The sequence below is a fragment of the Silurus aristotelis genome (genome assembly GCF_946808225.1).
Source record: "Silurus aristotelis genome assembly, chromosome: 10".
NCBI classification, from domain to species: Eukaryota; Metazoa; Chordata; class Actinopteri; order Siluriformes; family Siluridae; genus Silurus; species Silurus aristotelis.
This window is the reverse complement of record NC_139583.1, coordinates 3684620-3705088: the sequence shown is the minus strand read 5'-3', so window position 1 is coordinate 3705088 and position 20469 is coordinate 3684620. Positions and strand designations below refer to the sequence as shown.

At 42.5% G+C, this 20469-nt stretch overlaps 2 protein-coding genes across 2 annotated transcripts; both read left to right on the top strand.

Annotated features, from left to right (window-relative positions):
• Nucleotides 1-1889: 1889 nt before the first annotated feature.
• On the top strand, nt 1890-5877 carry LOC310732668 (extracellular calcium-sensing receptor-like; the record flags this gene model as incomplete). The annotated part of the gene is made up of 6 exons (XM_083553286.1): nt 1890-2104; nt 2213-2501; nt 2612-3403; nt 3500-3727; nt 3926-4049; nt 4970-5877. 6 exons carry the CDS (start codon nt 1890-1892, stop codon nt 5875-5877), a joined length of 2556 nt encoding a protein of 851 aa, XP_083409412.1.
• Nucleotides 5878-16868: 10991 nt separating this feature from the next.
• Nucleotides 16869-20017, top strand: LOC310732069 (extracellular calcium-sensing receptor-like; the record flags this gene model as incomplete). Its single annotated transcript, XM_083552308.1, has 6 exons — nt 16869-17086; nt 17193-17484; nt 17656-18447; nt 18563-18784; nt 18881-19004; nt 19119-20017. 6 exons carry the CDS (start codon nt 16869-16871, stop codon nt 20015-20017), a joined length of 2547 nt encoding a protein of 848 aa, XP_083408434.1.
• Nucleotides 20018-20469: the final 452 nt, after the last annotated feature.

The following is a 20469-nucleotide window of genomic DNA, read 5'->3' as shown; positions in this document are numbered from 1 at the left end:
AAGAGGAGGTTTATGGATGTGGTCAGGGAAGACATGCAGGTAGTTGGTTTGAAAGGGGCAGATGTAGAGAACAGGTTAATGTGGAAATAAATAATCTGCTGTGGCGACCCCTAATAAGAGGACCCCTAGTCGTTCGTTGTGGCATGGAGGACAATATCTCCTTAGTTCTGATTAAGGATCGTGGGTACCTGTGCAGCGACATTGAGAACACCAGCACCAGGAAAACAGCGAAGTGTGTTCCGTACCTTTGGCTTTGGTAGAATGGAAATGTTGGATGATGAAAGAATCATGATATCATGCATCACAGTATCTGACCTAGCAAGAATGATAGGACTCTTATATGCTGGGCCTCCCTTCATTTAGGAGATAGATTAGGCTATTGGGTTAGGACTGCAAACAAATCATTTAATGTGACTATTGAAATGAGAGTGGCTGCTAAATCAAAAACTTACAGAGTCTCACATGACCTGACAAGGTCTTGCAATACTGAGTAGCCTGTTGGGGTCACTGGTCAGATTCCTTGGGAGGAAAGATCTTGGGTAGGGCTACAGATTTGCAGTAATTGTAAACTCACACTATGACTGGACCAAGGAATATCTGAAACAAAGTCCAAGGATCCTGACATGTTGAGGACAGGGAAATGATGGAGAGAGCTCTTCCAAAAAGGTCCTAGGTTCAGGGAACCAACTGGCAGGTGAAACTGGCCTGCAAGGATTGCCATGCATAATTTGTTTACTATAGGTCATTTAAGACTATAAATGGGTGACTAGGCACCTCTAGTCAATGCCTTCATACTTGAAAGGTTATCTCAACAGTGAGGAATGCTCAGGGTCCGAAATGCTGTAATAGCTTTGCTCTGCCAGGATAAGCCTTTATAAAATAGCATTGTGTATAGTGAAATAAATACATCTATAGTGGACATATACAATCTACACATTTCTGTTGAAATTGCAGTTTTTGTGAGAGATCAAACATGACAATATATTTTTTGTAGAAACCAACAGAATTCAGTGACAAAGTAAAATAATTGTTATGGAATATTTTTCAGTAATTTGTGTGTGTTTGTTATATATCATGTGACTTTGCTCAGAATGAAACCAATCACATTCAAATTCATTGTAAAATGTTATTAATTAAGGATTTTTTCTTTTCTTTTTTTTATTATTATTATCATCATTTTAAGAATGCTGTTAACATAAAGCTGGTTGACTTGCTTGAATAGCCGTGTAGAACACAAAAAAGACCCGGTTCACTTGTTCTTTCAAGAGTGTCTGATAGTGTCAATATTTGGTACTATTCGGGGCACTAAATTATAGCAATCACAGCCACCAAATAAAACTGTTAACTAGCAAATGCCAAATGTAAACTAAGCTATTAAAGAATACTGCCTTAATTACTCTAAAAAAAAGGTTAGAATTAAACCTGCCAGTTGTCTGTAAGACTGATATGCAATATAAAAATTGCATTGCATTGCAGAGTTGGAATCAAATGTATACAGCCTCATTAATATGTAATGACCATGCCAAGGTCTTTGCATGATGTAGTGCAATGTATATATGTGTGTTTCCCTATACAAGACTGATCATGTGGCATTTTAAATAAAATCTGTATTCTTGTACGCTAAAGGGATTTTTTTACTAAAATGTTTATCTCAATATTACATTATACTAAATATTATAATATTACATATCATTAAGAAACATAGTAAAATCCTCCACTGAGAAGATACTACGTTTGTGAAAGTCACACCTCCTGTATATGCTGTCCATATGTCTGACCACAGAGAATTGTCTGTATAAATATCACAAATCCGTATTATGCTGCTTGTTAATCTAGACTAGCCATGCGTGCTCTACTCTAATATCTCTATTCTTAAGCTGTTTAGGTAGATGGAGTCCATTTTCACTCTTTTGCAAGTTGTAATAACTATTGTTAATTTTTCCAAAGCTAATGGAACTAATTGTACCTTAAGGACAGCTGCTGCAAACCCACAGCTTTGGAAAGATGGTGATATTATAATCGGAGGGATTTTCCCATTGCATAGCAGCTGGACAATTGCAGATTTATCCTATTTGTTTATGCCACCACCAGTGACCTGCATGAGGTAAGCAGCAATAAAGAACATTTGAAATACTGTTTTAAGATGAATTACCTTAAACATTTTTACATAATTAACATAACACAAGCATTTATTTCTGAATTTCTTGAAAAGTCTTGATTTCACAGCATTGCAGTCTGCACAGTCCTTAATCTTTGCAGTAGAAGAAATAAACAACAATAGAGATTTACTGCCTGGAGTGTCATTGGGCTACAGGATCTACGATACATGTAGTTCTGAAGCAGTTGGCATTAGAATGGCCATGGCCCTTATGAATGAGCATGGAATAGCCTCAAATGAGCCGTGCACAAAGCCAGCCCAGGTGCAAGCCATAATAGGAGAAGCCTTTTCGTCTGTGTCTATGGCTATAGCAAAGAGTATTGGACCCTTCAGCATCCCCTTAGTAAGAATTTATGCAAATTATTATTAGAATTTTTTTAAATGGGTCAAATAAAAATGACATTTATAATAAATTACTTGCAATGTTCTATGCTGTTTTGTGCTATTTACCAGATCAGTCATTATGCTACTTGTGAGTGTCTCAGCGACAAAAAGAAATATCCCTCATTTCTGCGCACTATTCCCAGTGATTACCACCAGTCTAGGGCATTGGCAGAGATGGTCCGGCACTTTGGGTGGACTTGGGTAGGAGCAATACGGAGAGATGATGATTATGGAAACAGTGGCATGGCTGCATTTACTAAATTTGCAGAACAGCTGGGTGTCTGTATAGAATATTCTCTTCCATTTTTTCGAACCTATTCACAAGAAAAAGTTATGAGAATCGCTGAGCAAATTAAAAGATCCACTTCACGAGTGATTGTCGGATTCCTTGACAGCTGGGATGTGGGAATTTTGCTGCATGTGTTTTATGAACACAACATTACGGGATACCAGTGGGTAGGAACCGAAGCCTGGATCTCAGATTCTGAGCTTGACACATTAGATACGTACAACATGTTGGCAGGAGCTATTGGGCTAGCCATTCCCAAAACGGTGGTATTAGGTCTGAAGGACTTCATTCTAGATATAAAGTTACTGAAATCTTCAAGCAACGCCATTTTTATTCAGTTATGGGAAACTCTTTTTAAGTGTAAATATACAGTTAATAGTGATTTGGATGATGCTCCAGTGTGCACAGGAGAAGAGAAATTATCTGAGGTGGAAAACACTTTCACTGACATGTCCCTGATGCCTATTTTCAGCAATGTGTATAAAGGAGTTTATGCCATTGCCCATACACTAAACAATCTTCTTGGCTGCAAAGAAATCTGTCTTACAAAGCAGCAGCCTGATCCTCTCACAGTAAGCAATAATCTTTTTTATGCTGAAATATCATCCATTAATAGGGACAGTACAGAACTTATTTCAGAATTAAAATAATAACTTTTATTTTTTTAGTTTTTAGAACATCTCAAAAGGGTTCGATTCGAAACGAAAGAAGGCGAAGAAGTTTATTTTGATGAAAATGGTGATGCAGTTGCAAAATATGAGATTATAAACTGGCAAGCCAGTACAGAGTCCAAAAACGAATTTGTCATTGTTGGACATTATGACTCCTCTTTCTCTGGACAGGACCGCCTAAGAATGAACATGGCCAATATTGTGTGGGCAAATAATGCCACAAAGGTCAGTAAAAGACTAAGTAAATTGCATAGTGCTCTTAATACATGCATTTCACATCAGTCAGTACTCACAATGTATTGTTGAAAGTTATAACTAAAAACAATTCTATAATGAAATGATATTGTTGTTGTTGATTTGCTACATATAATATTATTTCCTGTTCATTTTAAAGCCCTTTTTTTGCTTTTTACTTAAACATAGGTGCCCGTATCTGTATGCAGTGAAAGTTGCCCCCCTGGCACAAGAAAAGCTGTACAGAAAGGGAAGCCTATCTGCTGTTTTGACTGCATACAGTGTGCTGATGGACAGATCAGTAATATGACAGGTACAAACCATCCAATTTATAAACATCCAATTTATAACCATACTGTATATATATATATACCTCAAAAATAAGCCCCAGTTAAGATTGCCATTTATTGTAGTACCAAAAGTCTGTTGCAATATAATGTGTCTGTGATGTATTGAATTAGAAAATATTAATATTAATATTAATATAATAATAATTAATATAATATTATACAAATATAAAATTATAAAATATAATTAATATAATAATTATTATCGTAATCTAATATTTAAATATAATAATTATTATTATTATAGTAATATATAATATTATATAATACTAATATAATGGTTATATAAATTATAATTAAAGTAAGTATTTGTAAATACCCAAATGGGTGATTTTGTACGAGAGAGACTGTAAACAGATGACCAATCAGGGTACAGGTTGTAATATATAGATTTTTGTACCATACATATGTACCGGTAGATTGTTGTACATGAAATTATGACATCCCTCAAAAACAAGCCATACCATGTCTTTTTGAGCAATATTAATGTGTGTGTGTGTGTGTGTGTGTGTGTGTGTGTGTGTGTGTGTGTGTGTGTGTGTGTGTGTAATTTTTTTTCCCTTCTGTCTTGAACATTTTAAAAGTCTCAAGCAATTTACATTTGAATTCTTTATGTTCATGTTAAAAGTGACTAAAATTAATTAAACTAGGATATAGGATCAGCATAATTGAATTATATGTATTGAAGGCCAGTATTAACATTATTATGTGCAGTTATGTTTGATTTTGTTCTTTGAGAAGCTCGCTAAATTTAGGGCCAGATGTTCGACTCTCCACTTTGAAATGTACTATAAAATAGATGCACTATTATTTGCACTGTATTGTGCTTATTACGTCCACTGTGTATCTAATGCCTCTACCATTTGAAACATTTCCTTCTCTACAGATTCTCTGACATGTACGCACTGCTATCAAGACTTCTGGCCGAATCTAGAAAGGGACAAATGTATACAAAAGGAAATCGAATATCTTTCCTATGAAGAAACAATGGGAATGTTGCTAACAGCTGTGTCTATTATCGGTGCATTTATAACAATGGTAATATCAGTAATATTCTTTAGACATAAAAATACCCCAATAGTCAAAGCAAACAACTCTGAACTGAGCTTCCTGCTGCTCTTCTCACTGACTCTGTGTTTCCTCTGTTCACTTACTTTTATCGGTCAGCCTTCTGAGTGGTCCTGCATGCTGCGGCACACAGCGTTTGGGATCACCCTCGTCCTTGGCATCTCCTGTGTTCTGGGAAAAACTATAGTTGTTTTAATGGCCTTCAGGGCTACATTGCCAGGGAGTAATGTCATGAAGTGGTTTGGCCCCCCACAACAGAGACTCAGTGTTCTTGTCTTTACTGCAATACAAGTCCTTATTTGTGTCATTTGGTTAATAACATCCCCTCCTTTCCCTTTCAAAAATCTAAACATCTACAAGGAAAAGATCATTCTGGAATGTCATTTGGGGTCAACCATAGGTTTCTGGGCCGTGCTGAGTTATATTGGAATTTTAGCATTTTTATGCTTTGTGCTGGCCTTCCTAGCTAGAAAGCTACCTGATAACTTTAACGAAGCCAAATTCATCACCTTCAGCATGCTCATATTCTGTGCAGTGTGGATCACTTTTATTCCAGCGTATGTCAGCTCTCCTGGAAAATTCACTGTTGCAGTTGAAATATTTGCCATTTTAGCATCAAGCTTTGGTTTGCTATCTTGTATCTTTTTCCCTAAGTGTTACATAATCATACTGAAGCCGGAGAGGAACACAAAAAAGCTAATTATGGTCAAACTCCCAGGAAAATGACTAAAATATTACTATATATATATATTATATTTATTCTTCAATTTTGTTATATCTCTAGAGTAAGGTGTCTTTTATAATAATTTTACAGTATACATTGATTATTTGGTAATCAGATTTGGTCTTGTTGGAGGAGTATATTAAAATACCAATATAGGCTTTGATATATATCACAGACCTGCCGCAGCTCATCATTAACCAGGCACTGAAATATGGTTGACACCAAAGATAGCGGGAATGGAATTAAACACTACTTTAAATAGGACAAAGATGGTGCTCTTACAGATACACCAAATATCTGACCTGTCAAAAATCTCAGTTGTTCTCTCATAGTTGTTCTAGAGCTGCAAGGACCAGAAGCATGGGTAACTGTTCAGAGGACAGTAATCAGTGCATCAGTGCATCAGTGCATCAGTGCATCAATGCCTCTCCTCAGAAATACTGGAAAGACTACATCTTACCAGGACCGTGTTGTGTTTAAACACTCACCTCTGGAACATGAAAAGAAAGAAATCAATGCATCACCTAAAATTTTATAAATCTGTTTTTATTTTTATGTATTTATTTATTGTTTTGTGTGCATGTAGCCAAAGCATTTATTAATTGGACATTGCTAAATAATTACTAGATTACATTTAAAATACTGTTGGCACCTTTGGTTTTTTGTTGTTGTTGTTGTTGTTGTTGTTGTTTTTTTTAAATTCCAAATGAAAATCATTATTAATTTTGTATTATTATTCTATTAATAAACATACAAATAACAATACATACATCGTTTTGTGGGACCTATTTTTTGTATGAGTTTATTTATTAGTTTTGACTTTCCATGTTATAAATGAAATATACATGTGCCACATGTGTAACATTGAACTTTACCTCTACATTGATTTATATTTATTCAGAATTTTTGTTTGCTTCAATAACCACAATTTCAAGGATAACTTAATATTCCAATATACAGATTGTTGAAAAGTAATTACCCACACATTAAGATACTGTAGGCATTAGGGATTATCTCCATTTGCTAGCACCTTGAGACTCAGACAGTCATGGTGATGTAGAGCAATCTTGATGGACAGGTTATACATCGAGTTTATACACCAACGTCAATACAAAAACAAACTACCTGAAGCTCGTGGGCATTAAAACCAATTGTGAGCTTTAATTACTGTGATACTCCTTAATTAATTCTATGTTGAACGTCTTAAACTTGACATTTTGGATAAGAGGAAAACACACAATAGAAACTGGTTTTAGAAAAGCTATGCAGAAGTGTGTTTTCCTCTTATCCAAAACTTCAACAAGATATATTCTCAGGTGGGTGTCCCAGATTTAAAAGAAAATCACAAAGCATCAGGATAATGTTCAACTTAGAATTAGAATTAATTAAGGTGTACTACAGTAATTGGAGCTCATCATTGGTTTTAATGCACAGGAGCTTCAGGTTAGTTAGTTTTTGTATTGACTTATAAATGTAATGTATACCCTGTGTTACATGTTGATGAGCTGATACAGTACTTTGGTTAGGTACAGCTTGCTTTTATCTGACACTGGAATTGGTCCTAGGGTATTGACATATTCCCTTGATTTATTGTCAGAGTTTTGCCATGCTTTAATCTCTTTGTCCACCAGATGTCCCTATTTTCCCTCCATGTTTTTTTTTTTCACAAGTTAAGTAGTAGGCTTTTCAGCAAAACATTGCTCATTGAACTACACTGCTTATTCAACTTGCCCTTTTCACATAGTGCATCTTAGCATGTCATTGTAGTCATTATTCGCTTCGTAAACTAGCCTAGGTCTGTGGTTTGTGAGAGCCAGGAAATGATACACCAGTGGTAGATTGAATAAGCCGTGCAATGACAGTTGATGGGCTGAAAGTGGCGCAATGACAAAAAAATTGACATTTCACCAAATAGATTAAAAAACTAAAGTAACAAGCCTGTTTTAAAAATGTAAGAAGTAAAAACTAGATATTTGTGTAATAATATAATGAGCGAAAGTAAAATGTTTTCCAAAAAAATAAATAGTAAAAATCTTCTTAATTACAGTAACAAAGCATTTGTACTTCGTTACTTCTCATCTCTGTTCCCTTTTAGGAACTCGAGCTGTGTCAACAATGTTTTGGGAACACTTCCCTGTTGTCCACGCGCTAAATCATGTGTGTAATCCATCCTAAGGAAAGCACGGTGTCACTGGCAGGATGACGTAATGACCAGGAAGCTATAAAAGCACATGGAGAGAAGCTGGTGCAAGCCTGCACACCATGGTGTACCAGGCTGATCTACTGCGAGAGCTAGACGTAGGGGCGCCTCGGACGGTCAGGAGGTTCAGGCTTTTAGGGCCATTAAAGAGACCACCTTGGCTGTTGGACGGTCTATGGCTGCCCTAGTCTCCACAGAGGCACATGGCCTACCCTGTCAGATCTTTCTGACAGGGGCAGGGCGGTGCTGCCTGACACTCTGCTAGTGCTGACTGGCCTCTTTGGCGTTTCCATAAATCCGGTCTTCGAGAGGTTACAAGATGCCAAGAAACAGTCGGCAGCATTCCAGTGTTTTTTTTCCTATGATGCTCTCATGTGGCTGCTCGGAGGGCGCAGCCCCAAGAACAACCCAACACAGAGAGGTTAAAAAAAACAGTCTCCCCTGCCAGGGATCCTGTGTGACGCTCGCCAGAAAGGGCATGGTGCACCTCATCACACAGTGCCTGCCCTGCCCTGGTACCCCTTAGGACCTGGTCTATCAACCATGCCACAATTAGTGCTTCAGGGCACGGCCAGCTCTAATGAGCACACGACACGATTTCTGCCCGGTATCGTAGCAGACCTGGAAAACTTGTGGCCTCCTTCGAGGCTCCTAGAGCTGCACCAGGGCATAGCCCCGGCTCTAATAGGGCCATCAGTAGGATAAGAGAAGGGCAGTCACTCACTGTCAAGCAATTTCAGAGACTGCTGGGGCTGATGGCAGCAGCGTCCAATGTGGTTCCACTTGGCCTCCTGCACATGAGACCCCTTCAGTGGTGGCTCAGGACCCAAAGGTTCTCTCGGCGGGGCAATTCACTCCATACAATCAGGGTCACGTGGCAAGCCCTACGAGCCTTAGATGTCTTAAGAGAGCCCGGTTTCCTATCTCAGGGCCCAGTGTTGGGAGTTCCCGATCGTCACATAATGCTAATGACAAACGTGTCCCTCACGGGTTGGAGAGCAGACATAAGTTGCCGCTCCATCCAAGGTCTATGGGAAGGGCCCCATCTGCTGTGGCACATCAATTGCCTATAGATGCTGGCCGTGCTTCAGAGTTGTGGAGGTTGTGGCTGTGGCCCCTGAGGGGTAACAGCTCAGAGAAAACGGTCTCTCCACCGAGATGGTGGAGACCATCCTCCAATCCAGAGCTCCCTCCATTAGGAGGTCATATGCCGCTACATGGCGCCTGTTCTGTGTATGGTGTGATCAGCCCCGATTGGATCCAGATAACTGCCTGGTTGGTTCAGTGCTGGAATTCCTTTAGGAACAGTTCGCTAAAGGTATGGCTCCATCTACCCTCCAAGTGTACGTGCCCGCCATTTTGGCATTTCATGTCCCCTTGGCAGGGCAATCACTGGGCAGAGACCCTCTGGTGATGCGTTTTCTCCCGGCACCCGGAGGCTAAGGCCTCTGGTGCGACCTAGTGTGCCTGTGTGGAACTTGGCCTAGTGTGCCTATCTGAGCCCCCCTTCGAGCCGTTGGTCGAGGCACCTTGGAGGCTTCTTTTACATCCAGAAGGTGCCCTTGGTTGTCCCATGACCTGTTAGGCTCCAGGCATTCTATCCTCCTTCTTTTCAGGCCCCAGACCAGAAAAGCTGAAGTGGCAGAATTCGGTGCGAGCACTGGACATTTCCATCTACAGGACGAGTCCGTGAAGGAATTCGGAAGCTATTTATCTGCTATGGCCGTCCTAGGAGAGGCCTCCCTGTGAACACGCAGACGCTTAGCAGGTTGATTGTTGATGCAATCGCATCCTCCTATGAGTCCTTTGGTCGCCCCGCTCCCTTCGGGGTCAGCGCACACTCAACCCGGAAAGTGGCAGCCTCTAAGTCTTGGTCCTCTGGAGTTTTCATCTGCACATCTGTATGACATCTGCAGTGCTGCGGGCTGGTCTACTCTGCTTACCATTGTCAGCTATTATAACCTTGACCTCAGTGCCAGTCCTTGCCCCCTGTCCTTCAGCCTAGCTGTGCCCACACACTAGGCAGGGACTGGTCAGTCTGGTGGTATTGGACTCTCGTTTCCAAAGCGTCGAGTTTCTGAAAGGAATTATTTCCAGGTTTCGTATGTAACCCTGGTTCCCTGAGGGAATGAGACGCTGCGTCTCAATGCCACACTGATGGCATCACTGCAGCGCTTCCTTCTCTTTACAGAAGCTGGTGCTGGCTTCACTCCATGTGCTTTTAGAGCTTCCTGATCATGAAATCACCCCGCCAGTTACACTGCGCTTTCCATTGGACAGATTATACACATGATTTAGAGCATGGACAATGCGGAAGCATTCCCGAAGCAAACTAGGGTTACATACATAACCTGGAGACATTCTTCACTTAACTTTGAGTTGTTCCTCTTGTCTTCAGCCAACCATAACTCACAGCATACACTCAAGCTGTGTGTCAGGTTTTGTATATATGATTCTATTTTTTCTTTTTCTTTTTTATATATATATATATATATATATATATGATTGTTTAGTTGCTGCCCAATATATCTGTCAGGCACAAGAACTCGCAGGAAACCGGAGTGTGAATCACGAAGGTTTTGTCTTTATATAAAACACAAAAGAAACAAAGAGCAACGCAGCAAATGGGCAGGCTCGAAAGAAAACACAAACAAACAAAGATAGCTCGCCAAAAGGACCAAACAATGAAGCTTGGGAGTCCACAATGTTCTTAGGCCAAAAGCTGTAGAACGGACGGTGAGACTGTGAATGAATAGGGTTTATATAGGGTGGTGACTGATTTGGACCAGGTGTAGATGATTAGTAATCAGGCGAGCTGCTAGGAGGTATATGAGGGTTAGGAGAAGGCGTGGCGGGCGGCTCCCAATGCCCTGACCCCGGGGTGCAGGATGCAACGGATGAGCAGCGTGGAACGCTTCCAGGAGCGCTGGGTCCCGTATGTCCCGCCGAGCCACCCACGACCGTTCCTCGGGTCCTCCCAGTCCACGAGATACTCCAGGCCACCGCCCCGAAGACGTGAGTTCAGTATCTCTCTTACCGAGTAGACCGAGGGCTGCTCCAACACCTCCGGCGGCGGGGGTGTAACCTCACTGGGGCGCTGTGTGTTCGCGGGGGTGTAAGGTTTGAGGAGTGACACATGAAAGGTGGGGTGTATCCGGTACCGCGGTGGAAGTTCTAGCCGATAAGCCGCCTCGTTAATCTGCCTCTCGATCTGAAACGGCCCGATGTACCGGGGGCTCAGCTTCCTGCAAGAAAGCCACAGTCTTAGATCCCTGGGGGACAGCCAGACCCAGTCTCCGGGCCTGTACTGGGGGGCCTCCCTCCTGCGTGTGTCTGCATGTCGCTGAGTTTCCCTCGTTGCCCGGCGTAGTTGGGTGTGTGCGGCCTCCCACGTCCTAACACTCTCCCGGAACCAGTAGTCCACTGCAGGTATGTTGGTGGGCTCGTCGGCCCAAGGAAACAGTGGGGGCTGAAACCCTAACACACACTGAAAGGGCGTGAGTCCTTTGGTGTCCTGGCGCAACGAGTTCTGGGCCTTCCCCGCCCAGGGCAAAAACCGACTCCACTCCTCCTGATCATGGTGGCAGTAAGAACGTAGGTACCTTCCCAGGTCTTGGATCATCCGCTCGGTTTGGCCGTTTGACTGGGGGTGGTACCCAGATGACTGGTTGACAGCGATCCCCAGTAGCCGAAAAAATGCCTTACAGAAGTGTGAGGTGAACTGGGGGCCCCGGTCAGACACCACTTCCTCCGGAAGGCCAAAGTTGCGGAAGACATGATGGAAGAGGGCTTCTGCCGTTTCCAGAGCTGTGGGGAGGCCTTGGAGGGGGACAAAGCAGCAGGCTTTGGAGAACCGATCGACGACCACTAAGATGCACGTAAAGCCCCCCGACCGAGGAACGTCTGTGACGAAGTCCACGCCGATGTGCGACCACAGTCTTTGTGGAGTAGGCAGGGGGATGAGTTTACCCACCGGCAGATGCCGGGGGGTCTTCGAGATGGCGCAAGTGTTGCAGCCCCGGACAAACTCAGCCACCGTGTTGCTCAACCCTGGCCACCAGTACCGTCCCTGAACCAGACGTAGGGTTTGTTTTCGTCCCGGGTGCCCCGAGCCTGGGATTTCATGGACTGCGCTGAGCAGAGCATGTCGACATTCCTGTGGCACATAGATCTGGTTCCTGGGGCAACCAGGGGGCGCTGGTTCCCTCCGTGTGGCCGTGCGGATATTCTCGTCCATATCCCACACAATCGGACTTAGGATAAGCGTGGGAGGCAAGATTGTCCCAAGCTCGACGGGTTCCTCAGGCCCATAGACCCTGGAGAGTGCATCGGCCTTGCCGTTCTTTGACCCTGGCCGATATGTGATGCTGAAGTTGAACCGGGCGAAGAAGAGTGCCCATCGCGCCTGACGGGGGTTTAGGCGCTTCGCCTCACGGAGGTACTGGAGGTTCTTGTGGTCAGTGACGACCGTGAACGGATGAGTGGCCCCCTCCAGCCAGTGTCTCCACTCCTCCAGGGCCAGCTTGATGGCCAGGAGTTCCCAGTTACCTATGTCGTAGTTCTGTTTAGCGGGGGATAGCTTCTTTGAGAAGTACGCGCAGGGATGGAGTCATGGGGGTTTCCCGAATGCTGGGAGAGGGCAGCCCCTACACCCGTGGAGGATGCATCCACCTCGACGACGAACGGGAGCTGAGGGTCAGGGTGATGAAGAACCAGGGCGGCACAGAACCTCTTGCGCAGCTCCCTGAAAGCCCTCTGTGCCTCCGGGGTCCAGGAAAGGGCCTTGGTTTTTTCACGTAACATTGATGTGAGTGGGGCAGTAACCAGGCTGAAACCCCCAATGAACCGGCGGTAGAAGTTTGCGAACCCCAGAAACCTTTGGAGTTCCTTGATCGTGGTGGGAACCGGCCAGTCTTGTACGGCCGTCACTTTTCTCTCATCCATCCTGATGCCTGCTGCGTCGATGACGTAACCCATGAACTGCATCTCCGAGCGGTGAAACTCACACTTGGGAAGGTTGAGGTACAACCGGTGTTCTCTCAGCCGTGCTAGGACTTGGGTGACGTGTTGATGGTGTTCCTGCAGCGTCTGTGAATAGATCAGGATGTCGTCAATGTAAACAATTACGAACCGATGGAGAAAAGGACGGAAAATCTCGTTCATGAAGGTCTGAAAGACCGCCGGAGCAATGGAGAGACCATACGGCATGACCCTGTACTCGTAATGGCCGGAAGGAGTGACGAAGACCGCCTTCCATTCGTCCCCCTTACGGATGCGCACCAGGTTGTAGGCACTTCGGAGATCCAGTTTGGTGAAAACGCGAGCCTTGCGTAGTTCCTCCAAGGCCGCTGGGACCAGGGGAAGCGGATGCGGAAGCGGGGGGATCTGTGCGTTCAAGCCCCTGTAGTCGATGCATGGCCGCAACCCCCCATCCTTCTTTGCCACAAAAAAGAAACTGGAAGCCGCCGGAGAGGTTGACTGCGTGATAAAACCCTGTCGGAGGGCCTGCTGGATGTAACCCTCCATTGCTTGGTGTTCCGGGGCTGACAAGGGGTAGATCCGCCCCCTCAGCAGCTTCGCCTCAGGCTTCAGGTCGATGGCACAGTCCCATGCCCGATGTGGGGGTAACCGGGTGACAGCCTCCTCGCTGAAGACATCAGAGAAAGCATGATAGACGTGGGGGACTTCCACCTGAAAGGGCTGGGGAGCTCCTTCTACCCGAGTGGCTGCCAGGGTGAAGGTGGTCCGGAGCGGAGTCGGGAGTGGACGTAAACATTTCTGCCGGCAGGCGGGGCTCCACTCCAAGATGTCACACGGGTCCCAGGAACAAGTAGGGGAGTGCTTGGCTAACCAGGGACGACCCAGGATCACGTCCACTGTCAAGTCCTCCAGTACGAGAAGCTGAATTTCCTCGTGGTGTAACACCCCGACCTGGAGGGTGATAGGTGAAGCACTGCACGCCACCTATCACCCTCCAGGTCGGGGTGTAACACCCCGACCTGGAGGGTGATAGGTGGCGTGCAGTGCTTCACCTTTCCTCGTCCTAAAGGTCGTCCCTGGATGGTCTGAATGGCTAGTTCCTGAGATCCCCACTCCTCTAGACACGCCTGGGAGATGAAGTTCCCCGCGGATCCCGAGTCGACTAGGGCAACGACCGAAAGAGAGAGAGAGGGGGTTATCAAGGTGACCAGGAGTGTGGACAGATGAGTAATGTCAGAAGAAAGAGTGACACTACTCACCGTCCGACGGGGAGGCCTAACAGCTCATCGGGCCACGCGATGTCCTCCTTCTCCACAGTAGAGGCAGGCCTGAGTCGCCCACCGGCGCTCCTTTTCCCGCTGAGACAGCCGCTGTGAGCTGAGCTGCATGGGTTCCGGTTCCGGAACTGCTGATGCTGCCATTGCTGGCGCTGGATCGTCCACAGGAGACTGGCATGCCGTCAGGTATTGAGACACACGGATGGATCTCTGGAGAAATGCCTCTAGCCCTGGTGTGTCATCATATGTGGCCATTGCCAGCCGAAGCTCTCGGTTTAAACCTTTGCAATACACTGCCAGCAGCGCTTTCTCGTTCCAGCCGGCAGATGCCGCCAGAGTACGGATGCGGAGGCTGTAACTCGACACGCTGTCGGTCCCCTGATGGATGTTCAGCAGCTGATCGGCCATTGAGGTATCCCTGGGGGCGGTGCTAAAGACTTCGGCGAAGTGTTCGGTGAAAGCGGCGAATGACGTCATGGGCTCGTGCCCATGAGAGCACTCTTCCGGAGAGAAGCGAGATCAGGAACGTGACCTTAGCTCATTCTCTGGGAAAGCTCTGGGGTTGCGTCTCAATATACAGGGACACCTGGAGCAGGAAGCCCTGGCACTCTGCCGTGTTTCCGGAAAAAGACGCCGGGAGCGCAACCGGGCTGCCGGAAGTTGAACGGGTTGGGTTAGTGACCGCAGGTTGGAAAGCTTCTCGGAGCGTGGCGGAAAGCTCCCTCACAAACTCAGACGCGGCAGCAGGCTAGTCCTCCAAAACCCCAGACGCGGCTGCGGGCGGATCCTCCATACCGAGGTAACGCGGTTTCCTTTTTTTTCCGTTTCCTGTTTGCCCTTCGGTTTGTTAAAGGTCCGTTCTTCTGTCAGGCACAAGAACTCGCAGGAAACTTGAGTGTGAATCACGAAGGTTCTGTCTTTATATAAAACAAAAAAGAAACAAAGAGCAACGCAGCAAACGGGCAGGCTCGAAAGAAAACAAACAAACAAAGATAGCTTGCCAAAAGGATCAAACAATAAAGCTTGGGAGTCCACAATGTTCTTAGGCCAAAAGCTGTAGAACGGACGGTGAGACTGTGAATGAATAGGGTTTATATATAGTGGTGACTGATTTGGACTGATTTTTGGCTGGTGGATCCCTGACAATATCCCACTTTGTCAGGTGTAATACATAAAAGCACAATGACCTTTATAATTTTTAAATGGAAAAAGTCTGGATCAACCAGGATCTAGAGTTGGTCAGCAAACTAAACAAATGGGAAAGAGGGGCTTTCATAAGAGAGGTGACAAAACAATTAACCCAGTGGTTACTATGGTTGAGATCAGAGCAAAACATATAAAGGCCTATATGGAATTATAATTTTTTATTATTATTATTATTTGTCAGGATTCAGTCTGAAAGTCTTAAATAAAGAATTGTATTTATGGCAAGTTATTTGAAAGACGATGAAAATTGTGAGTCTGAGACGCTTTGTGTATAGATAATTGTTTTGTTTTTTTTTTTGTAAAAAAAAAGTATACATTGCAATATTCTCGCTCTAACTGGTCTAGCGTAGACAGCTGAAATCTTAAAGAAGTGAATATATAATGTGTATTGATAATTAGGAGTGTTACTGCATGCTGAAAATGCCATCAGTGGCATTGTTATCAGTGTTATTTTTTATGAATAGATATAGGGAATGTTCTCTATATTTAGTCAGATGGCATATTAGTAGTGTTTTGCATAGTATGGGTTTGATCTCTTGTGCATCTCTACATCACAATACAAATTCATCTTCATAAAAATAAATATTTTACATATTATCTGTCCTAGGCCTGTTTGTCATTCTGTATCTTAGTAGGTCTTTTATTTATTTATTTTTATAGAATTTGGTATATTACAGACTTCTTTGGTCATGCTACTAATATTACGTTTGTAAAATCACAGACTTATTCGCCCCTGCTGGTAAAATAAATGCTGTGAGGTAAGAAATTACCCACCTCATACATTGAACAACTTTAATATACAATACAATAACAACATTAGACAATAAAACAGTGGTCCATGTTTTCATATTTAATCCATAAATAATATTTTCTTCTCTTAATTTTAGAGTCTATCAGTATTCAAAATCTATGATCTTTGCAATGGAAGAGATCAACAATTTGTTTCTGTTTCATGGGATGTCACTGGGATCTATGACACCTGCAGTTCATTGGCACCAGGTGTTTGAGTCTCTGGCACATGTTAATAGATGGCTGGAAAATGAAAGGTATACCAAAAATAACAATACAACTATAAAATAAATCACAACCACTCTTAATAGTGAGCAGAAATAAAAAAAAGTATATTTATTACTAGTCCAGCATAAAAAATACAAAATACTAAAATGAGGCCTAGCTACTTAGTCACACCTCCTTTGTCCCATCGGTGCAATGCTCCCATAGAGATTTTTTTCCATATGTATAAATGCCACAAAATCATTTTTATTCATCCAGCTAGGGCAACCGGCCGAGCAGATATAACTGGATCACTACGGGGTAGCGGAATAGGTAGATGGAGCCATTACTTTTTACCTTTTTACATATGGTAATGGCCATAATCAATTTGTCTAGGGGTAATGGGACTACATGTGTACTGCAGGGAGAACCTGCATATCCTCAGATATGGAAGGATGGTGATATCATTGTCGGAGGTGCTTTCCCTTTTCATAGTAATTGGGATATCACAGAATTGTCTTATTCGGTCATGCCACAAAAAATGCAGTGTGTAAGGTAAGAATTTAAGCATGTTGTTTACTGTAAAACATTAAATTCTTGACTTAGACAGTTGGATCTATTTTCATATCTCATTTTAAAATAATGAATTTTTTTTTTTAAGTCTTGATTTCAGAGCCTTTCAGTATTCACAATCCTTGATCTTTGCAATAAAAGAGATCAACAACAGTTCGTCTTTACTTCCTGGGATATCATTGGGTTACAAAATCTTTGACACCTGCAGTTCACCAGCATTGGGGGTTAAAGTATCCATGGCACTTATTAATGGAAATGAGAATTCAGTCTTGGATGAGATCTGCACAAAGCCAGCCGAGGTGCAAGCCATAATTGGCGAGACATACTCTTCAGTGTCCATGGCTATTGCAAAGACTATAGGACCTTTCAGCATTCCCTTAGTAAGATTCTTTTATATGATTAATAGTTTTCTAAAATGTTAAGTGCAAAATAATTACCTTTCCTGTAAATTATTTTCGATGTTTTATACCACATGGCAGCTAAAATTCATGTTAAGAAATATGATTGCTAATCATAATGAATGTGATATTTTTTTGTAAATATAATTTTAGATCAGTCATTACTCTACCTGTGAGTGTCTCAGTGACAAGAGGAAATATCCCTCATTTCTACGCACTATTCCGAGTGATTTCCACCAGACCCGGGCCTTGGCAGAGATGGTCAAGCACTTTGGCTGGACGTGGGTGGGAGCAATAAGAAGAGATGATGACTATGGTAACAACGGGATGGCTGCATTTACAGAAGCTGCAAAACAGCTGGGCATCTGCTTAGAGTATTCCCTTCCATATTTTAGAACTTACTCAAATGACAAAGTGCTGAAGATCATTGAGCAAATCAAAAGCTCCACTTCTAAAGTGATAGTTGCATTTCTTGCTCACTGGGACTTGGAAATCTTGTTGAAAGTATTTTTCGAACACAACATCACTGGATACCAGTGGGTAGGAACTGAGGGCTGGATCTCAGATTCAGAACTAGCTGCAAAAGATAAGCACCATATACTGAAAGGAGCCATAGGACTAGCTATCCCTAAAACGACAGTGACAGGCTTAAAGGACTTCATTCTAGATATAAAACCGTTAAAGTCTGTTGGCAGCGACATTTTTACTAAATTCTGGGAAGCATTGTTTAAGTGCAAATATGCAGTGCAAAATAATTCGATGGAATCTCCTTTGTGTACAGGAGATGAGAAACTCTCTGAGATGGAAAACACGTTCACTGATATGTCCTTGATGCCTATTTTCAGTAATGTGTATAAAGCAGTATATGCCATTGCCCATACACTGCATGAACTTCTTGGCTGCAAACAAACATGTTCTATAAAGACGCAGCCTGATCCATTTACAGTGAGTTAATAGTGCTGTCGCTGTGGCTCAATCATAGAGACAGATGCTACTCTTTATTGGAAAATATTCGGATAGCACTTTTAATCTGAATAATATATATTTTTTTCCATTTAAGTTTCTAGAAAATCTCAAAAGAGTGCATTTCAAAACTAAAGAGGGTGAAGAAGTGTTTTTCGATGAAAACGGTGACCCTGCAGCAAAATATGATATAATAAACTGGCATGTAAATAATGAATATAAATTTGTTACTGTTGGACTTTATGACTCATCCATACCTGGTCATGATCGATTAGCAGTAAATATGACGTCTATTGTATGGGCACAAAATGTTAACCAGGTGAGTACAAATTAAGTAAAAACTGCAACTGCCTTCAAACATGTTGTTTTGATATATGAATGCATTGAAGTACATGCATATCGTTCTTATTTATAGGTTCCAATATCAATATGCAGTGAGAGCTGTCCTCCTGGTACAAGAAAAGCAGTACAGAAAGGAAAGCCTATCTGCTGCTTTGATTGCATACCATGTGCTGAAGGAGAGATCAGCAATATCACAGGTACTGATATTTCTTACAATGGAAACATATTTCCCAAGTTTTCCCTGAATATTAAATAACAAAATGTCTGAACTGTGCACAAGTTTAATTTTTCTTTCTTTTTTTTTGTAACAGATTCCATTGAATGTAATCAATGCTATCAGGATCATTGGTCAAATCCTCAGAAAGATCAATGTATCATGAAGGAAATTGAATATTTATCCTATAAGGAAACGATGGGAATTTTGCTGACGGCTGTTTCTATTATCGGTGCATTTATGACAATGGTAATAGCAATCATATTATTTAGACATAAAAATACCCCGATTGTCAAGGCCAACAACTCTGAGCTGAGCTTCCTGCTTCTCTTCTCTCTGACTCTGTGTTTCCTCTGTTCACTTACTTTTATTGGTCAGCCCACTGGTTGGTCCTGTATGCTGCAACACACAGCGTTTGGGATCACCTTCGTCCTCTGCATCTCCTGTGTTCTGGGGAAAACATTAGTGGTGTTGATGGCCTTTAGGGCTACACTTCCAGGCAGTAATGTCATGAAATGGTTTGGGCCTCCACAACAACGACTTAGTGTTGTAACTTTCACTCTAATACAGGTCCTTATTTGTGTGCTTTGGTTGACCATATCGCCTCCTTTTCCTATTAAAAACCTAAAAAGTTACAAGGAAAAGATTATTCTAGAATGTCATTTGGGCTCAACTATTGGTTTTTGGGCCGTGCTGGGTTATATAGGTTTTTTAGCTATTTTCTGCTTTATTTTAGCTTTTCTGGCAAGGAAGTTGCCTGATAATTTTAACGAAGCCAAATTTATCACATTTAGTATGCTAATTTTCTGTGCTGTTTGGCTCACATTTATTCCAGCGTATGTCAGTTCACCTGGAAAATTTACAGTAGCAGTAGAAATATTTGCCATTCTAGCATCTAGCTTTGGCTTGCTATTCTGTATATTTCTTCCAAAGTGTTACATAATCATACTGAAACCTGAAAAAAATACTAAAAAGCAACTTATGGGCAAAGCATAATCTACATGGAATCTGATCAGAAAATAAAGTAAACCTGAATGTCTGTATATGGCGATATACAAAATATAAATGTTCTATGTTCTTCCTTCTGTGAAGGGAGAACCGTGATGTCTAAGACTGCTACCACCGCTGGACACAGGACAAACAAGCATTTCTTTACATTTATGAAATTCATATTATTTTTAATCATCACAATTTGTTTTCCTCTAAAGCTTGTTATTTCAAAGTAAAAACATGTCATTAACCAATAATATCTTAATTTTTACAAGTGTTTGATTCCTCAATCTTGTATCTACATACCTTTTCTTTTAGGATCAATGTACTTATTTATAATAGTCACTAAATAATATGGTTTACTATTATTTACCTTATGCAGTTTACTATGCAATGTAGTATAACAATTTGTAAAATACCTTCTATGTGCTTTCAAACACATTTTCTAGTTAGAAATG